Here is a 26651-nt window from a genome sequence, read left to right as displayed (position 1 = left end):
CCCTGCCAGCTCTCCTCTGGCCGAGGGTCAGCCAGAGACTTCCTGCACAGGGCTTCTGGAGTCAGGCTCCTGGGAACCTGTAGCTCAGAGACGACGGCTGGGGAAGTCATCATTACACACACACACACACACGCACACACACACACACACACACACACACACACACACACACACACACACACACACACACACACACACACACACACACACACACACACACACACACACACACACACACACACACACACACACACACACACACACACACACACACACACACACACACACACACACACACACACACACCAGGAGGCTGAAGGTCGATTTTACAAACTTGCACAGTAACATTGTTGGGAGAATGGTTGGTGGCCGTCTTCATTTTCCATTTGCTTCTTTTAATAGCACCACTGTCTTCATTCAAATTTGCTTCTTAACACATGTTCTCCCCAGCTCCTTCCCATCTTCATTATGGTGTGTGTTATTTTCTTCCCATGTTTCTCCCAAGAGGCAAAAGGTAAATGTAGCTAATTATCACCCTGCAGTTTTTCCAAGCCCCTCTGAGACTTCACAGGATGAAATTGGAGAATGGGAGTTGTCCCAGGGTAGGGAACCAGTGTGTATGTGTGTGTGTGTGTGTGTGTGTGTCCCTAGTTTAAGGCTTTGGATAGTTCAAACCCCCAACTCTGAATACTTGGCAAGCAGCATAATGAAATATCCCACGAGCCTCTCCTTCTGTCTGTCTGTCTAGCCATTTGTGGTGATGGGGTTTCCCAAGTGGGCAAAGCAGGGGCTGCTGTTTGTCTTAGAATGAGACAGGAAGTACAAGAACGAAAAGTCAGAGCAAGAATTTAAAAAGAAATGAAGGGTTGGGCAGAAAAGAGAGATTTTGACGAGTGAAAACCTGCCAGACAAATGCAGGAGGGGGTAGTCGATGAAGGTCGTCAGGCCGCACACATGCTCAGCCGTCATCATCGCACGCACAGATTTGTCACTCAGTCTGCCGTTTGCACAGGAGCTATGTGAGCATGTGCAAGAATTGTCCTCTCCCCCAACTTGTACACACAAACATTCCTCTAAAACACTCACACACCCACAGCACTCCTTTAAAGGGTCTCTGCTGGGCAGCCTGGTCTCTCTGGGAAGGGTAGAGGGGTTTGTGTGTCTTAGTGTGTGTGGTCAGGATGAGGCTTGCACCTCTCCCTCGTCATGATTTACTGACAATACCCATGGTGGTTAAACCCTGACACTCAGCACATATCACAAGTGGGTCGACCGTACAACGATCTGGAAACTTTCTCCCATTCCCTGATTTTGTTCACATTGTAGCACAGTTTCACTCAATGAGTGTGTACGTGGGTCTGATGATTTATCGATTGTTTCCTGCCAAGCTAGGTTTTATTAATTTCTGCGAAGGGCGTAGTTGATAATATACACTGTGGCCAGTCTACATGTCATACGTGAGTTAGCCGGGGTGTGAGTTTCTGTGTGTGTTGTTGTGCCTTCGGAACGGCTTAAGGTCTGTCTGCTATTATTTAGCCATTGTGGTTTGGGAAGGGTTGTGGGAACGTCAGTTGAAGTGAATTGACCGGGTCTTCTGCGATACTCGGGAAGAAATGCATTAACTCACGCACATGCACACTCGTGAGAACTGCAGCTTCCTAAGCACTTAAAGGCCATCGGCCTTTGCCTTTGATATTGCTCGTACTTCTTAAAGTGCTCTGGTTTAATAGTTAGAAGAAAGATGGAGGTGATTGAAAAAGACAACATTCTCTCTCTCTCTCTCTCTCTCGCTCTTATTCTCTCTCTCTCTCTGTCTCTCTCTCTCTCTCTCTCGATTTATTTCCTCGTCACCTCCATCTGCTGCTGCGAGAGGAGACCATCACTGGGTGGTCCACAGAGACCCCTGAATCAGTAGCCTCTGGTGACCTACATAACACCCAGACACAAACACACTCATACATAAACACACACACACACATCGAGAGGCACAGACAGACACATTAAAAGAGACTGCGGAGATTAAACATGTCTGAAGTTGTTTGAGATGACCTTATAAAGTATTTCAATGACTGATGCTGAGTCAAGCGTGCCTGTAGCACCTGCACAGGCAACAGCTGGGAACACACACGGCAACAAACACCACCTCTCGCACATATGCACACACACATGCGCTCGCCTCCCATTTATTTGTGTTGCTGCCGTGCTTGGGCAGAGGAATGTGTGAGCAGGTGCCCCCCGCGGAGAAGAAGCAGCAAACACTCTATATGTGTGTCTGTGCAGCACATATCGCGGTGGCTAACATGAGGCAATGTCCACTCTGACTTTTTGAGTTTTAGCATTTTTGAGACAAGGAGAAGAGGTAAAAGTATTTAGTAAAAAGAAAGAATAGAGAAAATAAAAGAAATCTGTGCATTGAAAATGTCTTCTGTTGTATTTTGTTATTATCTTGCAACTCCTTATTATTTAAGGTATTATTACCCCTTTATATGCATCTCGTGATGCATTGGGGAGGTCCCGACCCTCAGGTCCAGATCACTTGCACTGCAGGTGTCTAAGTATGTGTGTTTACTTGTGTAACGATGACGTGGACACAATGAGGCTTTGTTCAGCTTTTAGTGTGTCTCATAGCGCTGACCCCCATGTGAGCACTTGTCAGCTCGTGGACATTGAGGAGGCTAAAGCATAAATGTGACTGTAGGACTTTGTGTGAATAAGTGTTGCTTTGTGGGTGAGAAGATTTGCGGGTCAAAATAAGAGGACGGACCTTTTTAGCAGGCTCCTATTTGAGGTGTGGACACTCCCTCTGTGTTCAGTGTGTGTGTGTGTGTGTGTGTGTGTGTGCTGGGTCAGGGGTGAGCTGTAAACCCCCTTTGGGGTCATACAGCCGGTTGAATGAGGTGCCTGGTCTGGCTAAAGGTAGTTTACTGCCTCCTGCTAAAGAGGTGGACGTCCCGACACGCCCTGCAGGTCCCTAACACACCCAGGACACACACACACCCAGAACACACCCAGGACACACACACACACACACACACACACACACACACACACACACACACACACACACACACAGAATATGTAGAGCTGCTATCTGTGCTCGGCTGTCATCTCCACGACTGACACATAGACACATGATTTGAATGCCTGGTGCATACCATGATTTAATCCTGTGCTAAAATGTGTGTGTCTGCACTTGGCGCATTAATCAGAATGTCACCATGTGTGTCTGGGGCTGGGTGGTCCATTGATTTATTGCCAGTATACGTCGCTCTCACACATGTTCCAACAGTGGCATTGATTGCCTGACTAATTGTTTGAGGTACTCTGCCCACTCTAACCGGCCGACGTTACGACCCGTGCGCATCCCGTCCCAGCATCGAACTCTCACCTCTCTTCTGTCTTCCACAGCGAGGACAGTTGTTGTCAACAATGGCATGGACAATAGTAGAGTCAGTCAGCTGTGACTGGACCAACCCTACTCATCACTGCAGACAAAAGAGCTGCGGGCCCTTTGAACAAAGCTCTTTTCTGTTCACTGCCCGCTGCTGTCAAATGCTGCTGAGTTGCGATGCCCATGAAATCATGCGTACTCATCCTCTCTGTTTATCTTATTCATGGCAGGTTGTAACGGGATGTAGTGGGGGTGGTTGTTCTTTCTTAATGCAGTCTTTATTAGAGCATGATGGTAGTAAGAGGGTTAATGCAACAGTGCTCTGCAAATAGTTTCCCCTCGAGAAGTAAATGTAGCCTCTCTTGTTTATAGCGCTGACTGTGCAGGTTTTACTCACTTAAACTAAGATATCTGTAGCCACGAATGGAAAGTTGCATAGTGCATGTACTCAAAGTTCAATTTGGAGTTACATAGAAAACACATATGTTCTAGGACTAGCCAACAGTGTATAAAGCAGTGAGCGCCACTTGATCAGTTTCAACATTAAAATGCTACAACAATACAAGTATATTTTTGCATGTTTTTAAAATTAACTGAAAAGACGACCTGAACTCTTCTTCCACCACTGTCTGTAGTTGATGCAAGTATAAGCCACACCTTGTAGCAGACACAAACATATACTTGTACGACACACTCGTCTGTGCGGCTGCCCAGAAAGTGGTTTGCCTTTCCTTTCCTTAGCCTTTTCCACTCTGCTGTGAAACTCAATCCGAAGATTAAGTTTGAAAGGGAGAGTAGGAGAAAGAAGGAGAGGAGTGACAAAGAGTGAGCGAAGCTCCAGTCCTGATCGTAACACTTCCACCATCCCCCTTGCCCATGCTTTTTCCCCCCTCGTTTGACTCGCCCTGTTCTGCGTCATGACTTTGCTCTCTACCCAGCCCAACACGGAATGTTAATCGGCAGAAAGCTGCTTTAGATTTGCAGTAGGGAATTCGCATCCAGTTCTTTGAAACGTCAAACTCCTCAGACCCTCTATCAAGACCTCTTGTTGGACTGTGAGAACCATGATGCCGCAACAATACCGGTAGTCATGAACTGAACAGTACCCGTGTCTGCCTGTGGAAGTCACTCTGGTGTGAGAGGCCCAGCGTGGCACTCCGGATGTGTGTAAATTAATATCTGAGCTGATGTGTGAATGCTTAATTTAGTGTGCAAGAGAAGAATTAGGGAGGCGAGAGAGAATCAATCGATTAAGTAATCAGTGAGTCACAGACAGGAGCCTTACATGTTATCCTGGCAGCGGCTGAAGTGATAATGAATCAGCGGCACATGCGTGTGTGTGTGTGTGCGACACAGACACAGACACAGAAGTGTCTCATGCTGAGGTTATTTCAGTCTTTCAGTCTAGCGTCATCTTCTAAAGGTGAAATTTGATCAATGACGAAACTAACGAGCAAGCATGAAACAAATGCAAGCTGTGATTAATCTCTTAGGTCTTTCAGGAAAAAATGAATAAAGCTGATAAGCCACGATAAGTTGCATGACGTCACTAAAACAATCAATTTTAGGCTACTTTACCTGGAGGTTGCATGCAAGAGATGCCAACTGACAGAACTGAGTGTGCGACTGTGAAAATGGGGAGCAGATGAAGCTCGAGTGTGAATGGGTCCTGCCGGCTGAAAACATCTGTGAGCCTTACAATTCTGCATTTTCACACAATTAATGTTTAATCCCTCCCTGCCCACTCTCACACCTTTATGTGCAGACTGGCCAGAGTACAAACATGTTAAGTGGTTGCTCAGCTTTTTTTGTTGTTAATTATAAGTTTAAGTCTCACACTATTTAATTCCATTATAGAAATACTTTACATCTGGCAAACACCAAATGGCCCAAAGTTCATGTTTATTTGATGGTGAGTGGTTTCAAACATCCACCACAGCAAAAGTCAGGAGCACTTTTAGGCATTTGAGAGATTCACACAGCCAACTGGCCAGTGGAATTTTAACTGTAGTTTCCTCTCCTGAAAATAATATCAACCTCCAACTCAGTCTTGAGTAACGTGATTTACTGATGGTAGTGTGTGTGCGCGTGTGTGTGTGTGTGTGTGCTACTGACGACGGCAGCGATCTAGAGTTCAGTTTCAGGCCTTTCCTCAATGAGCATGTTGTCTGCCATTCAAACTGACTGACTCTCTGTTCTCACTCTCTTGAGGGTCCAGCTGAGAGAGAATGAGCTGATCACACAGACAGAATGGGAGCAATTAGTGCAAACACACACTCCCGTACACCCGTCGTGCCTCTCTGCCCAGCCCGCTGCCCATAGTGTTACTTGTCGGAAAAAACTGAATAGAGGGCAGCTTGTTCTTAGAAGGGAGGTTAACGGTTTCTTTTTAAAACGGGCAAATAAAACAGCCAGCCCTTGATCTGTTCCAGCCAATAAGGCCCCGTCTGTACTGTGGTCACATGTCAGCGGTTGACTTTAAAAAAAAATGGTACTAACGAGAATTGCTCTCCAAACCGAAGTGCATGCATTGCCACCATTATATCTTGCCCTCTTGAGTTTTTATCCGTCAAACACTTCACCTCTTGGCAGTGTTTTCGACGGTGACATCATCTCAAAAGCAATAAGTGGATTTGATTATGAGAGGGCGGATTTGAGGTTATGTTTATGTGGATGTGTTATTGCAGGGTGTGTGTAATATCCGTCGCCCTGTGTCATAAAGGAAACAAAACCTCCACATACAGTATATTGTATTTCCAGCCCCAGCAGTGTACAATAAGCCAGTGAAACCTATAAACCCCAGAGGTCCAGTAATGGAGCTATACTGTCCCTTTGCTGCACATTATGTGAAGTGGCGTCACATGGAAACGGGGGGATGTTGAACGCGACTAGATAGCCACAGGCACCACAGTTGGCCAGGAATGTAAAGTATAAAACATGATTAGAGAGAGAAAGAGGGAGAGTTAAGGGGGGGGGAGAGGATAGGGGGGAGAACGCTGAAGTCATGATTAGGGTTAGTTGTATAGAGGAGCTTATGGCGATATTTTTCAGGGCTGTGGGAAACCAAAGCCGTCTTCAATCCTTGTGTGTGTGTGTGTGTGTGTGTGTGTGTGTGTGTGTGTGTGTGTGTCTTTTTTTCCGGGGTGGTGGTAGGCATGTTTTTGCTGACCACATATACAGCTCAACAGTTGCACCTTGGCACTGTTAGAACCACTTTGAGTGCAACTGAAATCAAATTGCATTTTCTTTTTTGTCTAGCGACCCCGATCGGGGGGATACCACGAGGTATCGGCCTGCGTAGACCTCATTAGTTTTCCTGCTGAAGTCTCCTTCTCATATAACTTACAAACATGAACACACGTCTTGTCCGGCTCCTTAAGTCGTTGCACAGGCAACCGAATAACCAAACAAACTTTCACCAGGGTGAAGTGCGTCGCTAACGTCATTTTGCAGGCTGGACAGTTGATTAGCTGCTCAGCTGCTGCACATCAAACATGCATGTAAATGGGCTTGACAAATGTCACTTTGGTCTGGTAAGATGCTGGTGTGGTCCTGTTTCTATTACCACTTCTACCTGCCAGCTGCTGTCAATCAAACAACTGGAGACTGGAGATTAAAAAAAGGAGCATTTCTTCCTTTTTATTATATAACAAAATCTATGAACAATACGTTTAAAAAACAAACATGTTGGCCTTATTTTTCACTCCAAAAAGGGATGAATAAATGTGATTTCAGTTGGACTTTAAAGCCAAAACCTTCATGCTGGATTACAGCAAAAGTCTGAGAACAGCAGGCAGCTCAGGCACATGAAATCCTTTTTAACTCGACGTGTGTTTCCTTCACATTCACCAACGATAGGAACTTTCCTATCTTTCCATCTTAGCTTGGGTCTTGCAGTGATTAATGCTATGTGTGTGTGGGTGTTCTCACTCACTGACTTAAGGGAAGCCCCCTTTTACACAGCTGATAAGGTTACTTCCTCTTTTAGCCCCAGCTGAGCGCCACCTCTGACCCGTGACCCCTTACAGCCGGGGGTCACGGTGTCGGGGGACACCGACCAGACCCCACATCTCTCGTCTGTCTCGGTCTGGCATTTTATCAGACCCTAACAGGCGTGCGTGAGTATGTGTTTGTGTGTGAGGTCGGTAATTGTGATGCCTTTTTAAAATCGGAAACATCTCGAATCGCTCACACGAAAACTCAAGTGAAAGGTGGAGTGTACTGTAAGCAGCGTCAGCTTATGAGTGCTTCTCTGTCTGCCCTCAAATCCACAAAGGTAGTTTGTATTTTGAAAGACATGCTTATATGCTAACATGTCAAACTACTGATTATTTTTAGCCTAAATACTAATAGACCACTTTAAGTTTCTAAATGCCCCTCTGTCCCACTTGAATTCTGTTAAGATAAGGAACGGGATGAGGGTCCACCAGAGCAAGCAAGTGGCTATTTCTAACCCTGTATGCTGAAACTCGGAGAGACGTACAATAAAGTTCATTCATCAATCCAACAGAAGACCTGTGTGTTGCACAGAATCTTTAAGAAACGGTGAGAGGAATGTGTTGTGTGAGTGTGTGTGCGAAACGGGTGTTTTGGTGGTTTTAACGTGTGGAAAACAAGAGGTCGGGCTTGTGAGTGAAGGGTAACGTCTGGCCTTTGGGTTCCACTGACATGAAATGAAGCACAAGCATGCGTGGATCTTTTGTTGTGTGAAAGACACACTCTGAAAAACAGAGGCGAGCAGGATACCGTGGGGTGATACACACCCAATAACAGCTCGACCAAACACTGTACTATTGTGTGACTGTCCACCCTCCAGCCTCCACACAGGGACTAGCGCATAGGCCTCCTGGCCCAGAATCAGAGCTGCTTCCTGGGCAGGGGGAAGTGCCTTTGAAGCCCCCTTTCCCTGACTTGCTGATCCATCCACCCTGTCATGAATAAAGAGGCTGTTAATAGAGACAAAGCAGGTGCTCACTGCTGTGTGTGTGTGTGTGTGTGTGTGTGCGCGTGTGTGTGTGTGTGTTTTTCGCATACAGCAGGAGCAAAGCTGATCATGTCCTTCTGTCTTTCACACACTCTCCACGGTAGACAAAACAAATCCGCACTCACAGACCAATTACAGTCCAAGAATGCAGTTGTATCTGGGCTGAGCTGGTGGAAACAGAAATGAAACTTATTATATTGTTATATGCCAGCAGCAATATAAAATAACTTGTTACTAAATCTCAAGTAAAATCTCAAGTATGAATGTCATTTTCTACTGATAACGTCTTTTCAGTGAAATGGTTATGATATTTATTCATGAAAGCTTGGCATAGTGAGCAGATGGTCCAAAGCAGATTTGAAATTTAAAATTTATTCCAATGTCAATTCACGGTATCAGGGTTTCGCCATGCTCTGAGAATTTAGAGCTGTTTCTTTTCTGGCCGGTTATTGAAGGTGAAACCCAAATACCTTCCAAATATTTGCTGATAAAGTCGGCATGTGAAGCAGTAATGTCCTCCAAAGCCTGGAGATGTTCTACCCCAATGCAGCAGCTACCAAGCATGTGTGCAAGAAACACAAAATGGTGACATTGGGAGATAACACGAGATATCACAAGAGCAACAAAGAATGAGAGTCGAGGCTTGTGGGAAAGGCAGCGGTGTGGTCATTTCTGTTCACTCAAAGTGTTTGCTGGCACGTTTTATTAGCCAGTCGCTGCTCAAAGTTGTTATGATTTCCTGAGAATGGATGGAAATTTGATTTGACGTCGATATTACGAAAGTGATATGACTCATTAAAGCACCTAATTGAGAGTGACGGCGCGGTTTCAAAAAAGTTTCAGTCGAATAGAAAGTACTTTTTCTGACCTTGTGGTGGCAGTTTGTCCAGCATCATTGTAAGTGATATCTTGGCCGTGCTCGGAGGAGCCGTAATGGTTTTGAGAGATAGTTTGGACGGGCCGGGGACTGCCACGAGCTTTGTGGTAAGTTTCAGCTGTGATTTGTAGCTGTGATTCCCACATGACATTTGCAGGGTCAACCACGGAAATGGAACCATAACGGCCGCAAAAGAATGAATCCCTTGTACCCCCCCCCCCCCCCCCCCCACACACACACACACACACACACACACACACACACACATATATATATATATATATATATATATATATATATATATATATATATATATATATATATATATATATATATATATATATATATATATATATATATATATATATATATATATACACACACACACACACATACATATCCCTCCTCTGCATGACTCATTCATCTTCCACCAAAACTCTACAACCCTCAGTACCTCTCCTGCTCTCAGCTTCTACTGTCCTCCCCTCCTCTCTGTCTCATCCAAAGAAAGATGGTGCTGGAGCTGCCGCTGGTGCTCGTGATATTAGTGGTGGTGGGGGACAGGCCCTGGTTGGCTTGCGGACCTACATCAGGACCCGATGACGCAGGCTGGGGTTCAGCGGTGAAGCAAGCAGCGGGGTGGGACTGTGGGAACTGCTGAGAGTGTGGTGGCGTGTGAATATTTGCCACATGCTTTGAACGAAGATGGCAGAATCAATTGAAACTATATTAACATTTCAAAACATGCTTTTGTTCAAGATGTGTGTATTTTGGGCACGCTAAATATAGGCTAAAGATGAATCTGTAAATGTACACGCAACGTCCGAATCCATTCATACCAACGCCTGCTTGGTTTAGCAAAGAATTTAAAGTGCGATGTTTTGAAATGTAATTGGTTTTTAATTGGTTTACTTTCTTACAAGAAGGTAAAGGATGGGAGCTGTGCTTTAACAGTTAACTGTCTTTAACAGGTCATAATCATACTGGTTTAATGAGCCCTCCATGTATTATCATGTTTCTATTTTGAACCATTTGACATGTACAAACAGGTAGGGTTTGAAGAGTAACGTCAATGTGACGTTCTTGGTGAATCACATGCACTACGGGGAGTCAGAATAACTGGGTTCCTTTGCACACCATTGCTCACTCCCATAGACACGCAGTCCTGCGCACACCTGCCGACACATCATCTCTTTCCGCACACCCTCACCCACACCAATGAGACAGTATCTCTCAGAATGGCTCTCACACCTCCGGAGGCATGAGTCTCTCTCACATAAGTAGTAATAAAGCCATTTCTGAACGAGGTATTCACATTACATGTACATGGAGGCGGCTGTAGTTTAAGTGGTCGTAAAACATGTTGATGTACACACACAGTGAGTCCGTTCAGGGGAGTAGAACATGGAAAAGTTAACACATGCATGCAGACATCGCTATGAACAACTTCCAGCTTATTTTTCTGTGAAAAGATAGTCCAAGGCCTTTAAAGATGAATAGCTCCAGATGCTTCACCCGCGTTTATATGTCCTGAATGTCATTTTTAGGAATGATAAACAAGCTACAAAGGCAAAGCCCTCATCATAATTATCAAAATAACTGAAGTGAGATATAAAAGAGGGGCAAACATACTTTATATGCACAGACGTGTGTGTGTGTGTGGGTATGTCTGTGCTTGTGTGAGCAGACAGGGATGTGTTGACGCTTGTCTGCTGTTGGTTGTCTGATGTGCACGTTCTTTGTAGCAGTGGTACTCTGCTGGACTCAGCCGTTTCCATTGTGTTGGAACGGGGAGTCAGCACATATTATACAGGTCACATGGTGCAGAGAAAGTACCAGAGAGAGGTGGGGGGGAACTAAATGAGACTTTAATTCTATCAATATGTTTTTCATTTAAGCACTTAGGGCTGCCCACTGATAGGCGATTCGTCAACTAACTCAATTTTGGTCTAGTTTCATTTTTCCATACTGAATGACTTATTTCCGAAAAATGTATGAGCACCACTCACTGAAACATACTGTACATCCAGCTCCCATTTTTGCAACAAAACATTTAGTATCCAAAACGTGCTGATATCACAGTTGCTGCCTATATTGCATCTCATGAATTACGTTATAATTGTCACTCTCAAATATCTCCTCTGCTACCGAGCTTTGTGTAGACTTGCAACCTGAATTTAAAGGTCGTCAAAGTCTGGGCATACCTTTGATGCATACCTGGGAGACTCTCTGCTTATTGTTTCCTTTGGGCACAGTACATGTTTACTGTAAGCACATTTAGCTACATGTCCCACAATTAAGAGTGCAGAAAGATGTACCGTATATCGCCAAGACGAGTGTATTCTGTGAAAAGGTTCATTGGTGAGCCGCTGGTTTTTATAATATTCTGTCTGCTCATTTTTATTCTCAGTTCAGTCTCTTGTGTCAGGGGATGCTGAGAAAAAGAGACTTCAGAGTAAAATGATGGGAGTTTTTTTCCAAAAGAGGACACGGTTTGCCGGATGCACATGGGAATCTAATTTTCGGGATGGCAGCCCATCTTGTCCCCTTTGGGGGAGAGTAGGGAGAGTTTGAGATGAGGAGTTTTTCTGCAGGCTTTGTAAGTAAATCACAAACCTGCCCAGATCATTTCTCTTCTTTTCCATTTCTTTTTTTCTATCCCCAGCCACCATCACCCACTCATTTCCTCTGGCTTGGCAGAGAGCTTTTGTTTGCTACTGAAGCCAAAATAAAGGTTAACCTTTGGGCAGCTAACCGTGTTCACCCAGATTGACAAGCGGCACAGTAGCTAACAGCACACTCTGGTTCTTACATAACCACATATTGCTCCAGACAAAGCTAATGATGAGGGTGTGGGAGCTAACAGCCAGCAAAGAGATACTAACATGCTGAAAACAGCAGTCCACATGTTCTTTCCTTCACTTGTCACCATTTCTATCCGTTTTAAGTGGAAAACAACCATCAGAAGAGGGTTGCAGCTGTGAAGTAGTCGGATGACATCCTCGGGTTATAAAAGAATGATGTTACCTCCTCACCGGCATTAAGTCTGGCAGCCAGCTGTCACGTAAAATATAAAACCAAACTTGTTGTTTAACTGCTACATAGTATAATCTGTCTGTTATCTGTTTTTTTATGGAGGGGAGTAAGTGATACTCCTTGGACAGATGTTCTCCTGAACATCATGCATTGTCTGGTAGATAGGTTTGATAGACTCTAGACATAAAAAGGATGTCTTTCATTGCTTCTACTGTAGGTAGAAAAGACAAATATCTTCTATCACAAGAAAAGGTCATTTCATATCTCGATAACAATATATACCACGATAAAGCATGGTTTGTTAATTCAATAAATAAAAGGTCTATATGAAATAACCACATGGTAAAGGCTATTTTACGATACTCCTGTGTGAATTAAATACTCAACGAATGGAAAGTACTATATTTATATAATATATATTCCTATTTAATTAAGAACATTCGTTAAAAATGAATAGAACAGTTCCAAGTGAAACTATAGAGTAAAAAATGTATAAATATTTTCAGCAAAACACGGACTATATATTTACATGCATGCATACAGAGTAATCGGATTAAGAAGATAGTTTGATTTAACTTCATTTTATCAGATTCCCTGAAAAACAACTAAGTAACTATAACTGTAAGATGATCCTTTCACCTCCTTTAAACTCATTTCAATTTCGTTTTTAAGCATTTACATCCAGTTCATCAAAGTCCTCCCATCCAGAGCCAAGACTTAAAAATCATCCGTACAACATTGTACTGCAATGTGTTAGCGAAGGATGTTTTTTCTATACAAATCAAATCAAAAGTCATCCTTCTTTCATGAGCACATTTGTTTGTTTGTCATCTGTGTGTGTGTGTGTGTGTTAGTGTAATAAAGGTCAGGGGTGGTTAGGGTCCTGGGCTTCTGGTGTTCTTTGACCCTGTCAGCACTCTGTTGATTGACGACATCCTAAATGTCTCCTATGAACCCACACCAAAGTGTTCCTATGTCACTTGAGTCATATCAGCTGTAACTATCATGAATCTACTAGTCTATAACATCCGGCATGCAGATAATGCGGGTAAACATCAACCGTGTACAGTGCGTGTTGTATACGTTGTGTAATGCTTGTGATTTTTAAAGGGAAATAAAGAGATTTGTTAATGTGATCTTAGTCTCTCTTGATATTCCTGGCCTGCTTCTGATGCAGTGTGAATTTGTGTTGTTTGTATTAGCCTGATGTCACTGTGCACTCTGAATGTTTCCAGAGCAAGGCTCATGTTCCCTCGTGTGTTTATTTGCCCTCAGCGGTGTGGGTTACATGTTGCCAGGATTACAAACGCACTGTGTAAATACCACTGGCAATAGTTTTGGGACTTCTGCAGAAGCAGTGTGGATGGATGCTGCTGAAGTTATGTTGGCCTGCGTGCAGCAGCAACTTATCGTGTTAATCATGAACGCCATTCTCTCTGTTTTTGTCTCCGTAGGGGTTTTGTCTCTCCCGGCCCATTTCAGTCCCTACACAGAGAACCAGCAGACGTCGGTGGACAGCAGGGAAGATGCCTATGCCCAGCTGGAGCTGAGGACGCTGGAACAGTCCCTGCTGGCTACCTGTGTGGGCAGCATCTCTGAACTCAGTGAGTACGCGTAGCTCAGACTAGCGTGTGGTCCTGGATCTACTTTATAGCAGCAAATTTCATGTTTAATCTGTTAAATTCCGATGAGCTCTTTTAACAATCATAAAGGAACAACAGTGAAGCTATAAAACATTCTTGTTATCGCAGAAATAATAAACTAATTGTCATATTGTTTTGAAATATTTGACCATATTCTGAACACGTTCTCAACATACAGTACTTTGTTATTCCTACACTGGCTCTGGAAGACAGGAACACTTTCTTCTGCCAAAACGGCTGTTATTTCAGAGAGCCAAGCGCCAAGCAGAGCTAATGTGATAAGCCCCAGCGTGTGCTTTACTGTGAACGCCATGTAATGTGTGCTCTTTTAAAATGAAGCCAATAAATAGTTTATCTACACGTGGAGCTCTGGAGAGTAAAGTGATAATGCCTCTGATTGCTTTTTGTCTGTCAGTGGTAGGCAGTGTGCATCATTGTCAACACAAACTATCTGAATCTGTTTCAAACTCAGTCAAGTTAGTTAACACGGGAAGATTATCTTTACGAAGAAATATGTTCGTTTAGAAACTTTGGTTTGAATTTTGGGCAGTAGATATATTTTATTTGGTACAGTGACACAGTAGTGTGTTTATTGCAGGGTAGAAAATGAAATATCTTTTCATTTTGGATGATTTTTTCCACATCCCTCAACCTATTTTTCAGTCCTATACATAAATTGGGTCTACTGTAAATCTGTTGAGAGGTGAGGGACCTCCCTGGGATAAATATTGCCGGTTCTAAATGACCATGTTTCATACGCATGGTTGGTAAACAGAGCAGCATGCAGACACACATGCACACAGTCATACTGTACTCTACTGTACGTATGGTTTGTTTAAACTGGAGGCTCTGCTGGAATGGGCAGATGATGGAGAGCTGGAATCAGATCATTAAAAAGTGAGAAAAAGACACGAGTAGAAAGAGATTGAAGAGAAGGAGGTGGGAAAGGTAAGAGGCGGGGGATTAGGTTTAAGGATGGAGTGCATATTTGCTAAAGCAGGGTTGTGTGGAGGGGAGGGGAGGGGGGGGGTGAAGGGAAATGATGGAAAGGTAGTGAAGGTGAAGAGTTGGGTTGTCAGTGCAGCGAGAGAGGAGGAGGGAGAGAGAGATTAGTGTTGGGTGGGGGTGAGGATAAGTTTCCTTCTCCAAATGAGCTAACACTCTGCCATTTGTTCCTCCGGTACAAGGCCACGTTCATACACGGCCGTCGTTAGTGAGGCGTTAAGAAAGTGCACACACACTCCCAAACACAGGCACACTCTTTCTCTCACTTGCTCAGTGGTCTCTTTGTGCCACATCTCTCTGGTGGTGTGAAGCTGGGCTGTTCTGGGCAGGGCTGGCATCCTTCAGACTCACTCGCGCCTACAAACACACACACACACACACACAGGGATGTATTCACCGATACCCATACACACAACAAAAACACAGAGGGTTTGGCACTCTGATCTGAGCCCAAAGAGACCAGGCAGACACAGGAGCATCTGTGCTAAGCTACTCAGTCCTGTTGGATCTCTAGACTGGGCTTGGACATACACAGGAACACACAGCATGCATTAACATACTGGATCATGGATGGCAGGGTACTGGACATTTCAGCTTAATGTGAAAAAACTGTTGGAAATGTAGTGCAAGCATGAGACTGGCTCTGAAATTTGTGTTCGTACAAGTTTAAATGTTTCATTTTCAGCTCTGTGGTGGGCTTCACCAGATATGGGAAACTATGAGTACATCCAGTTAAGTAAGGGAAATATTAAAAATCAGGATTGGGCCAACCCAAATTGTATGAGCTTTGTGCTAAAGCCTGTAAAGCCAATTGGCGATCTGGGGTCACACAGAGTCCAAGACAAAAACCTGTGTCAACAGGTTTGTACTGAATTGACAGTACAGTCAACATCTTCGAATTATCTTATTATTTAAAACATTTAATTATCTTGCAACTTTGACCTAAGAGGCTTATTTAGTCAATATGTGTTGAAAAAGCAGGCATGTCACAGTTTTTTACTTCCAGGCTTCCACAAAGATTTCCAATACAAGCTGTAATCTAAGAATGAAGGATTTCATATCCTTCTGATCCCTGGAGTGTAGTTTAGCCTCGGGGCACAATATGGGCTGGAAAGCCAGGGAGAGGCTCTCCATCTTGGGCAAGAATTCCTCGGAGACCTCCTGGAGGGACTGCTGGTGGTGGTTAACACAAAGGAGGCCCTTCAGCTTGAAGTGGGGTCTGTTTTGGGAACGCCGCTCCAAACTAACCCCCCGCGAAGTACCCCAAACCCTTTAATATCGACACACACACACACACACACACACACACGCACACATACACACTGCTGGACTCACCAGCCGTAGCCCCCTGGCAGCCTCTCACTCACGGTAATCTGGTTAGAAATGAACCAGGGGTAATTATGTTAAATGAGTGTTACACAATCCCAAATTCAAGCTGGCCTCCTTCCCTCACACTGTCTCTCTCTGCCCCCCCCCCCCACATCCCCTCCCTGTGACAACTGATATTTTGTCTCTCCACCGTGCTACAAGCTACAAGCTCTACTCCTTGCAGCCCTACGCCCTCTTTTTTGTGTGTTTTGTGGGTCTATTAATGTCTTCTGAGGTTGATAAATTCCTCACATATTACACTGTACATCCAGTAATCTGAATTGGCCTTCATCCAAGTGCACGGGGTTGTCCACTTAGCTCACCGTGTGGGTGGATGAATCCTCTTGATAAGCTGCATATTTCGTATGTCTTTATCTCGGCACGGCAGTGTTTTCACACCAAGCGGTAGTCGAGACAGATTTAAGACTTCAGCACAGAGCTTCTTTTTAATCATGTGACTGACTCCCACCTATCCAGGCTGAGTGCAGTGATTGAAACACGTCAACACAGAAACAGTTGAACGGTTCGTTAGAGCCTGTGGTCAACTGTCTGTTAAGCCCATTAACTCCTTCAATGATTAAAGATGAATGGCTGTTTAGACTGGCCGTCTGGCTGTGCTTACTGATAATAAGACTGCTAATGGCAAATACCACTAGAGACATGGAGCGAGAGTAATGACAGTGAAGGTGGGCGTGGTTTAGGAAAAGGGAAAATCCCGTTGGATTAGGAGCCCACAGGGTTTATACTGGGCACTAAGTAACTACTCTTGTTGTAGTTTTATTTATGTGTCATTTGGCCCACAGTGTTCTCTGATACTGTATTAAGAAGAACTGAGTCAATGAAATGAACAAGCGTCGTGTATTTCTGAGAACAAATATCTACTAAACCATCGACCTCCCGTCTTTCTCTTATGTCCTTTGTTCCAGGTGACTTGGTGTCGCGTGCAATGCACCACATGCAGCGCCTGAGCTCAGTGCGTCTAGGACTGAGTCCAGCCCGCCACGCCCGTCCCCAGCAGCCCGTGTCCTGGTCGCCGGACGCCCTCCACACCCTTTACTACTTCCTGCGCTGCCCACAAATGGAGTCCATGGAGAATCCCAACTTAGATCCCCCACGCATGGCCCTCAGCAAGGAGAGGTGGGAGTCATGCATGTCCGGACAAGAGCGGTTTAGATGCTCTCCAAAGTGTATCACAGTGAAATAACTGATCTAATCTTAGGCAGTTCTTTTTTATCCCCGCATTTCAGCTGTGGATACACCCTCAGATAATAGGTTTCATTGTATTCTTGATTTTCCTTTCATGCATTTTATGCTTTGATTTCCTGATCACATCTGAAATTAGACAGGATTTGATTAGCTTCATCAGGTTGACAGCGATGTGATTAATGGCAGCGCACATTGCAAATACACAAACTCAAACACACCAACGTCCAGCCTCGGAAATTAACAAACAGGTTCTAATCAAGTGAACAGCTTTTTCACACACCGCCTTTCTTTCTTAGCCGTTCCTGATTCCATTGCCCTCTGCTCATTGAAGTGTATGTAAATTACAGGCGAGCAAGAGACTCCAGGTGTTAATGTTAGTCTGATTGAAGGGTTCATTGCACCTTTAGAGTGTGAATTAGGCTGCAGACTGGTGATTTAAGGGGTTTTCAAGAGGTGCTAATGGTCTGTAATTGTGTTAGGGTCTCCTCAGGTCTTCTTTGGGTTGTCTTTGGAGAACAACTATGGTCATCCTTCTTTTGTTTTCTGGTTGACAGTATTTGGACAGCCTGCCTGCAGAGCAGTATACACATTTGTATTCTATTCCAATGTCTTGGCGTAAGCAGTAAACCTGATTATTTTGAATATTGGCTAATTCTTGGCCTAAAATACAGCTCAGGAAATAGTTTTTCATGTTGCTGGGTTTCCACAGAAAGCAATGAGTAACACTGAACTGAGTCATGTCCCTTTTCCTCTGAAATGAACTGACGAAATACTTTGCTGCGTAACAGCATGTTATCACTAGTAATGGTGATATTCAGCTGCAGGTCAAATAAATGTGAACGATAATGTGCTGTCAGATTATTACTCTCACTTGTGTGTGAGAGAAAAGTACTTGCAGTCTGCCCACACATCTGGGCCCTGGTCTCACAGAACAGAAAGCACATGTATGTGTTCCAGAGCAACCATATGTTAAAGATGTCAGTGGAAAGTGTTCCTCTGTGTGAAGGTTAATTACACGTTTAAACACATGTAGGGAGGCCTGTCTAAAGGTGGCACTCAAGCATACAAATGGGTTGCAGCTCCCACTTAAGTGTGTGTTTCAGTTTGCTCTGGTAAATTGTTTTAACCTCTAGAAATTCATGCGTTTGTGATTGTTGGGTTACGATGAGGACATGACATCTGTGAGATCATCATACTTCCGTAAAAGTTTTTGCGATGAAATCAGCCAAATATCTTACCTAAACACACACACACTCTCTCTCACACACACACACACACACACGCACACACACACGTCTATACACTCAGAGCCATTTGGCTCCTATACATTTAATAATGAACAGACACAGCGTGAGTGAGCTCCTCATTAGCATCAAAGGGAACAGAACAGCAAATACGTGCCCCTCTTTTCACTATCCTGGCTGTTTCTTGATGTCTTTAATGCTGGCTGTATATCAGCCTGGTTTATGTGTGCAGGATGAAATGATTTATCACCCTGTTGTACTCTATACTTGGAAACATCTGTGACTTTCTCTTTGTCTTTCTAGACATCTACTGAGTTGCCTACATGCTTCTCTGTGTGACTGTGTGGCGTGTCTGTAAATGCATGACAGACTCAGGTGGTAGAGTAGAGCAGGGGAAACCTGCTAGTGATTACTATGTGGGTGCCTGGTAATGATACAGATTGCTCTCCTACAATGGGCCTCTCAATCGCTCTGGCTCACCCTCTATTGAAAGCTTCATGAAATCTTTGGTGGAAACCCAAAACCGCCAAATCTGTGTGGGCCACATCATCAAACATAGGGAGCCTGGTGAGAGCCTGGTGAGAGCCTTACTGCAGAATCCTCCAGACTACGCGAGACGCACGTTTTCCTATCATCCTTTAAACCTGCTGCTTAGTTGTGCTTGTTACAGATCATGTTGTATTGGAGTGTTCGCCTGCGTTAAGAGTGAGAGGTTCAAACATCAATGTCTGTGTCTGCTTAGTTCTGCATTCGCACACTCTTTAAGCCACGGAAAAAATAACTTTTATTAGTGCTGAAAGTTATTAACCAATCAATTTAATGGTGGAATCACTAGTCTCTCCACCCAAAACCAGCTCTACAAACTCTGCTGAACAGACCACCCCGACCCTTCCACATCCTTCGGCGGATGAAAGGGAGCACTAATGGATAGATGTGTTACTGTGATAAGAAGTAGCCAGTGGAGCTTACAAGCACTGATACACCCCCCGCCCCCCTTATGGAGCCATTATGAGAGTAATCTGACTCTAGATCAGTGGTTAACCTTGACCCGCTGCACCGCACGATGGGGTCTGCTTTAAGACCTGCTCTCAGTTTCTTAAACGTGAACTCAATCACAGTGGCTCCCGAGATACAGGACACATTGGACATATGGGGCCAGTGTAGCGTATGTGATGTTGCCACCTGGGGAGGAAAGCCTTTGCGTTTCATTTTGGAAAGGTAAGGGTTCAAACACACCTGACCACAATTTGGGCTGTCTGTCTATTTACGACCAGCCAGGTGATGGAGAGAACGGCGCCATGAATCAGAGCTAACGGTTATATGTACACATGTGTGTGTGTGTGTGTGTGTGTGTGTGTGTCTACATCCCGCTGTTCTCAGTGTGCAGCCTTTGCATGTCGGGTCAGCAGGCTAGCCAGAAGTGCTATCTAGTTTCAGAGTTAACAGGAGGCTCAGCTTTGATGTTGCACCGACTCTCAGACGAAGCTAAAGTTTGTGTTTCAGGCTGAGGAGCATAACTCAGACACACAGGTCAGATGGGAGGTGTATGGGGGGGGGGGAGGGCTTCAGATAGAGGGAGAAGGGTTTTGAGGAAAGAAGGAGGGATGACTTATGGGATAGAGGCCAGAGCTGCGTGGGTGTTTGTGCAGACATGCTCCATCTGTATGCAGTTGTGGGCCACTGGCAAAGGTGTATCTACATATGGCCTCAGCTGATTTGTGTTGATGCACATTTTTGTGTATATCCTGTACTACACACACACACCCTACCACACACTCGCACAACTTTAAAGTTCAATTGGTTTAAAACTGCAGCTGAAAGAATTCACTGGAAACCAGTATTTATGAAAGGAAGCACCGTGGTTATTATGCATTCTGTCGTTTCACTGAAACACAGGCTGTGAAATGCTGATTGATGGAGTTAAGGGCAGGGAAAATGTCTCTGATGGATCAATAAGCGCTGAGTGTTAAAAGCTTGATGCGGTTGATTGGAGCTGATTTAATTCTGGATTAGTGCATGTGCAGCGTGCGTGCAGTAAAATAGCTGGGTGGAGGCCTTGTGGCATTCAAGAAGACAGACAGAGACACGAGCACAAATGCACACACGAATGAAACAGACTCACACACCCATTCAGCCCATTCAGGGGAGTATAACATTGATTCAGCAGCCAGCTGCCCCTCCAGAAACAGGACCTTCTTATCACTCTACACCCCGCAGCACATCTCCAAACTGCCAACCAACCCCCCCCCCCCACCTCTTCATTATGACATAACCCACTTGCCTCCCAGCCTTTTTCCACACAGTCAAAGCCTCCTTATATGCACCTATCTAACCCAGTTAACATCTCCCTCCTACTCCTCCTCCATCCCATCAGTCCCTTGTCTGCTTGTTAGCCGTCTCGCCTGAGTGACGGCAGGGTCCCTCCTCTTGACTCATCACTGATAAAGTACTGAAACAACATTTGACACAATAGCTAGAAGATAAAATAGACAGAAACAGGGGACAGCAGGGCATCTGCGGGCTCCTAAATGTCTGAACAATTTAGATTACAAGTTATTTTAAGGCCTTAATTATAAAGCAGTCATGTCTGCAATGCAGTTATTAAAGGTCAACTAACACAGACCATTGTTAGTGATGAAATATGTAAAAACATGTTTTATTTGTCATCACATCTGCTTTACTAACCACTACCCAACAACAGCTTTAATTAGCGATGTTAAGTTAGGAAAAGTTCACATATTTGGTTGTTATGTTGTTATTAAATTCATTTAAATGTTAAATTGAGGGAGGTATTCAAAAGTCTGACATTCACGTTCTGAAACCTTTAGATAAAAAGGAGAACATCCCCTTTAGTAAAGTGACAATATACATTATTAACAAAGCACTGATGAATGAGAGGGATTGCTGTTGAACAGAAGGAGCTTATCTATTAAAAACCGCAGGGAGCTACTTGAAGTGAACACAGTGAGGAGAATAAATGGCACTGCAGGGCTCCCAATGCTCATTAACAGTAACTACAATACCTATAGCAGGCGCAGTAGGGCTATATGTGTCCTGCTCATGCTTTTGCCCTCATCTGTATTCATGATATGCATTGGAAATGTTTGCGTTTCCTCGGAACAAAGGTGAAGCCACCGCTAAGAATAACACCACAGCAGGAGAAAAGGCTGCTTGGTATCTCTTGATAACACAGAGGCAGTGTTCAAACACACTCTGGCTGAGGCTCCATAGGATCAAAAGCAAAGCAACAATAACGGGTCATTGTTCACAGGCACATGCGGTGAGAGAAAGGCACGTACAAGACGAAATGAGTGGCGTTGCAGATAGCCATATCACCAGTGGTTTCTAAAGGGTTTTAGAAGATAAGTTGAGAGATGAGGATGATCAAGAAAGAAAGAAAGAAAGAGAGAGCCAGATGATGTTCAGAATGCCACATTCAGAAACACCACAGCAGACCTTATGTTCTGCTCTCTTTTACCTCTCGACTCATGTTTACTCCACTGCTTCTCCGCGAACAATGTAACAATAAATAATTGTTTCCTCAGGATCAGGTCAATCGTGTCTATCGTTTCTATTTGAATCCTTTCCTCGTCTTTTTAGTTTCACTTGGTTCTCTCTTTGCTAGAAATCATCTCTAACAATGCCGGAGTGCTGAACCTTTATTCATCTTCCCTTGGTAGTTTATTCTGCTAAAGCTGCTTTAAAAATAGGCGGATTATTCGGAAGCCACTGCAGTATTTTCTTTATCAAACCACAGCACAAATAAAGTCACAGTTCTGTTATCATCTCCCAGCACATCTCACAGACAAGGAAAGCAGCTTAGTACAGTGTCTTATAGTGTGTGTGTGTGTGTGTGTGTGTGTGTGTGTGTGTGTGTGTGTGTGTGTGTGTGTGTGTGTGTGTGTGTGTGTGTGTGTGTGTGTGTGTGTGTGTGTGTGTGTGTGTGTGTGTGTGTGTGTGTGTGTGTTTAAATGTGACTCACTGTGGACTGGTCAGGGTATGGGGAAGTACTCCTATTTTTATTATTTTATTATTCCTATTTTCTTTTTACAGGCCATTCCTGTTGCTGCCACCTCTGATGGAGTGGATGAGAGTGGCCATAGTTCATGCTGAGCATCGCAAGAGTCTATTGGTGGATAGTGATGATGTCAGACAAACTGCCAGGCTGCTCCTTCCAGGACTGGACTGTGAACCGAGACAGCTGAAGTAAATGAGAACACACACACACACACACACACACATATATATATATATATATATATATATATATATACTCGCCAGGGTTGTACTGCAGCACTGTCTGAGTATCTGTAATAAATAAAGAATATGAACTAAAGCTTACCAATGCCTTCAGACAATACCTCATCTTAGAGTTCCTGACACCAGTGTCATGTCGTCCTTGTATGTTGATGAGGTCATAATCGTTAGTTCAAAAGAAACAAAACTTAATTGCTCAGACATTGTTGTGTGTTTCCTGTAACCGATGCACTAAAGGCCTGTTTTTCAATTGGTTCTCGCTGACAAATAATTACACACTGTATACAGTAGATACATTACTGTCAAACAAATCATCGGATACATATGTTCAATGAGCCACATGGTTGAAACAAACTCTTGTAGCTCTCAATGTCTGTTTAATCGTTTTTAGTGCGTCTTCTCAGACTCTGCTAGTTACCTCTCACCATCTGAAGGTGAGCTGTTCATTTTATTATCTTATTCTTTCTTTGTGTCTCCGTCTCCATCAGGCCTGAATGTTGCTTCAGCTCCTTCAAGCGTCTGGACTCCAAAGCCGCCACAGACAAGTTCCACCTAGACTTGGGTTTTCGGATGCTCAACTGTGGACGCACGGATCTCATTGGCCAAGCGATCGGTTTGCTGGGGCCAGATGGGGTCAACAGCATGGACGACCAGGTACTGAACATCTGTCTGTTTGTGTACAGCGGTATGAATGTGTTTTTATGTCTGACGTGTGTTGAGGGGAATATTGCAACATCCATATGTACTCCTATTCATAGTTCATTTTTTAGGCAGCACTTCATGTATTTGTTTCTCCTTTTTTCATGTGTCCATTGCCCTCCTTGCTGTTCGTCACTCAGGGCATGACCCCACTGATGTATGCCTGCGCAGCTGGAGACGAGGCTTTAGTCCAGATGTTGATCGATGCCGGGGCCAACCTTGACGTGGCGGTAAATATACTTCAACACGTGTACACATGTATTTAAACGTTGCACTTTGAGTGAATTTCTACATGTCGGAGTATGATCTCGATGTTGGTGTGTAACACCAATTTGTCGTGTGCTGCCAGGTTCCACCATGCTCCCCAAAGCACCCCTCTGTGCATCCTGATAGTCGACACTGGGCAGCCCTCACCTTCGCTGTGCTGCATGGACACATATCCGTAGTGCAGGTTGGAAACACACACACACACACGCATGTAGTAGCCCCCACCACATGTAGCTAGTGTGTGAACCCTGAATTTGACATGCGGCATGAATGGTGTACTTTTTACTCGAGGAGAATTAACCTGCTTAATAGGCATGGGTTGTCCTACACTGTCCAGAGCGAACTGTGATTGTAATGTTATACTTTATAAAGTTGAGTGACAAATTTGAGGTCAGAGGCCAAGGCCATAAGTGAGTTACAGGATGTCAAACATTGCACAGTGTAACAGATGTGGTGTGTGTCTCCAGCTCCTGTTGGATGCAGGGGCCAACGTTGAGGGGGCCGCAGTCCGCAATGGGCAGGAGAGTAATGCAGACACCCCATTGCAGCTGGCTTCAGCAGCAGGTGGGCAAACACATGCATGTACACATGAAAGCACACGTGCACATAGTACAACACAAGTCACAGCTGATTTTAGAGCATTGTCAGACTGTGTGATGATCTGATTCATGGTGGGTAAATTACTACTTGCTACTAAATTATACGGGCGAAAAGTCTGTAGAAGGGAGACGTGTGGAGATGAATGAATGAGCCACGAATAATAACTCTTTTAACTTATCTTAAACTTATTGCTAGTTTTCCAAAAGACCAGCAACAGAAGCGCAGGATCGAGTTGTGAATGGTGCATTGGCTGGAGGAGCAAGGAGATGAGAGGGTAAATGAAGGCGAAGTGAGAGCAGAAGAGCGCTGCCTGTGGTTGTTCAGAAGCCTCTGGGCAGCATTCCTCTGTGGGATCATCTAAGAGCCACACATAGCTGTAGTAAAAGAGACGCATGCTCTACATAGCAGCAATGACGGCGTGTAAATAGTGCCTAATATGAATGGGTTTGTTTGTTTCAAATGCTCAATAAAGTATGATAAATCTTAATTTGTCCCTGTGGTCAAATACAGTCGTTGCAACAGTAAGTGCAATAAAGCCAGAAAGAAGACATCTAGAGTATAAGTGCACTGATAAATTACAAAATAAGCAATGAAAACACAAACACTCAAAATTAAACCATAAAGAATGTTAGCAATTGTGGGGCGATATGTTGGCGATTGAAAAATTCAAAGTAGACTGCACCAGTGGGAAAAATACACAAGCAGAATAGATTACTAAACGTATGTCTTTGCAAACAGCAAAGATGTTGGTGGTTGGTGCTGGTACAATATATCCCATTTAAATGTATTGAGGAGATGAATCTGTATGTAATTGACTTGTTTATATGTTTCACAGGAAACTATGAGATGGTTAGTTTGCTCCTGGCACGAGGTGCAGACCCCTTATCCAAGACCCACGATGGAAATGCCCTTACGTCATCCCTCTATGAAGACATGAACTGCTTCAGTCATGCTGCCGCACATGGACACAGGTATGTGCGTCTCTCAATCTGATCTGAAAAGGGCATGTCGTCAACAGATGCTCTTGGCCTCTCAGCTGCAGAAAAGAAAGAAACACGGAAATAACGTTAAATCAGTCAGCACGCTGTCATACTTGACCTAAGTCTGCGTTTGTGCTTTGCGGAGAGATTCATCCCTTTTATCATGTGGTTAAATGGCAGACCTTGATAGTTTCAGAGTATAAAACAAATGTGAATTCAGGGCCTCCTTCTATTCAGAGTCCATCTGTCTCTAAACACCAACTGGAAGCGTAAACCTCTCCACCTGTTCACTGTGTGTACGTGTGAACACCATGTAGACTCAACACTTCACATTCCACAGTGAGGGTGACAGATTATGTAATCAGAGAGGAGGGTACAGGGTCACAGAAATGGATGTGTGTGTTGCAGTTTGGACATGTTTTCATGCTTTCCTTCCCACTTCTTCCTCCCGTTTATCTTGTCAGAAACGTGCTGAGAAAGCTACTGACTCAGCCCCAGCAAGTCAAAGAGGATGTCCTGTCTCTGGAGGAGATCTTAGCTGAGGGGGTGGAGGGTGAGGAGGCCGGTATCTGCCCTTTCCTCCCTCTCTCCCCCCTCCCCACCCCTTCCTCTGGCCCCGGGGCCCAGCCAGAGGTGGCCATGGCGAGGCTCTGCAAGGCCAGGATGAAGGCTCTGCAGGAGGCCAGCTACTACAGCGCGGAGCACGGCTACCTGGATGTCACCATGGAGCTACGAGCTATGGGTACCGATCAGATGTCAAGAAGAGGATTTTCTTACTATTCAAATGTTAACTTACCTTGAAAACCAAACATTTCTTTTTTCTTCTGACGTAGGTGTACCATGGAAACTACATGTGTGGCTGGAATCTCTGCGATGTGCCCAACAGCAGTCCAGGGCAGGAGTCACCCTCTCACTCCTCAGAGAGTTCACCACCATCAAAGAAGAGGACTACTGCGAGGAGCTGGTCACCATAGGCCTGCCCCTGATGTTCAACATCTTACGTACCACCAAGGTACCACCAAAGTGTCTGCTTGTCTTGTCTTCATGATTTCAGCAAGAGATTAAGTTCAGATGTGTGATATTAATCCCCTTCT

The 26651-nt window shown here is 44.4% G+C and overlaps 1 protein-coding gene across 1 annotated transcript in view; it reads left to right on the top strand.

Annotated features, from left to right (window-relative positions):
* abtb2b (ankyrin repeat and BTB (POZ) domain containing 2b) overlaps nucleotides 1-26651 on the top strand; it is a 42757-nt gene that overhangs the window by 12724 nt on the left and 3382 nt on the right. Inside the window, exons 2-11 of the mRNA XM_079280326.1 lie at nucleotides 13743-13892; nucleotides 17231-17441; nucleotides 22808-22960; nucleotides 23500-23665; nucleotides 23851-23940; nucleotides 24060-24161; nucleotides 24445-24541; nucleotides 25413-25548; nucleotides 26022-26299; nucleotides 26391-26569. Of these exons, the coding sequence (XP_079136452.1) occupies nucleotides 13743-13892; nucleotides 17231-17441; nucleotides 22808-22960; nucleotides 23500-23665; nucleotides 23851-23940; nucleotides 24060-24161; nucleotides 24445-24541; nucleotides 25413-25548; nucleotides 26022-26299; nucleotides 26391-26569 (1562 nt within the window). The remainder of the gene's footprint in view (nucleotides 1-13742; nucleotides 13893-17230; nucleotides 17442-22807; nucleotides 22961-23499; nucleotides 23666-23850; nucleotides 23941-24059; nucleotides 24162-24444; nucleotides 24542-25412; nucleotides 25549-26021; nucleotides 26300-26390; nucleotides 26570-26651) is intronic.

This window comes from Melanostigma gelatinosum (genome assembly GCF_949748355.1).
Source record: "Melanostigma gelatinosum genome assembly, chromosome: 1".
Taxonomy (NCBI): domain Eukaryota; kingdom Metazoa; phylum Chordata; class Actinopteri; order Perciformes; family Zoarcidae; genus Melanostigma; species Melanostigma gelatinosum.
The sequence above is the reverse complement of the archived record's forward strand: the minus strand, read 5'-3'. Positions and strand labels throughout refer to the sequence as shown.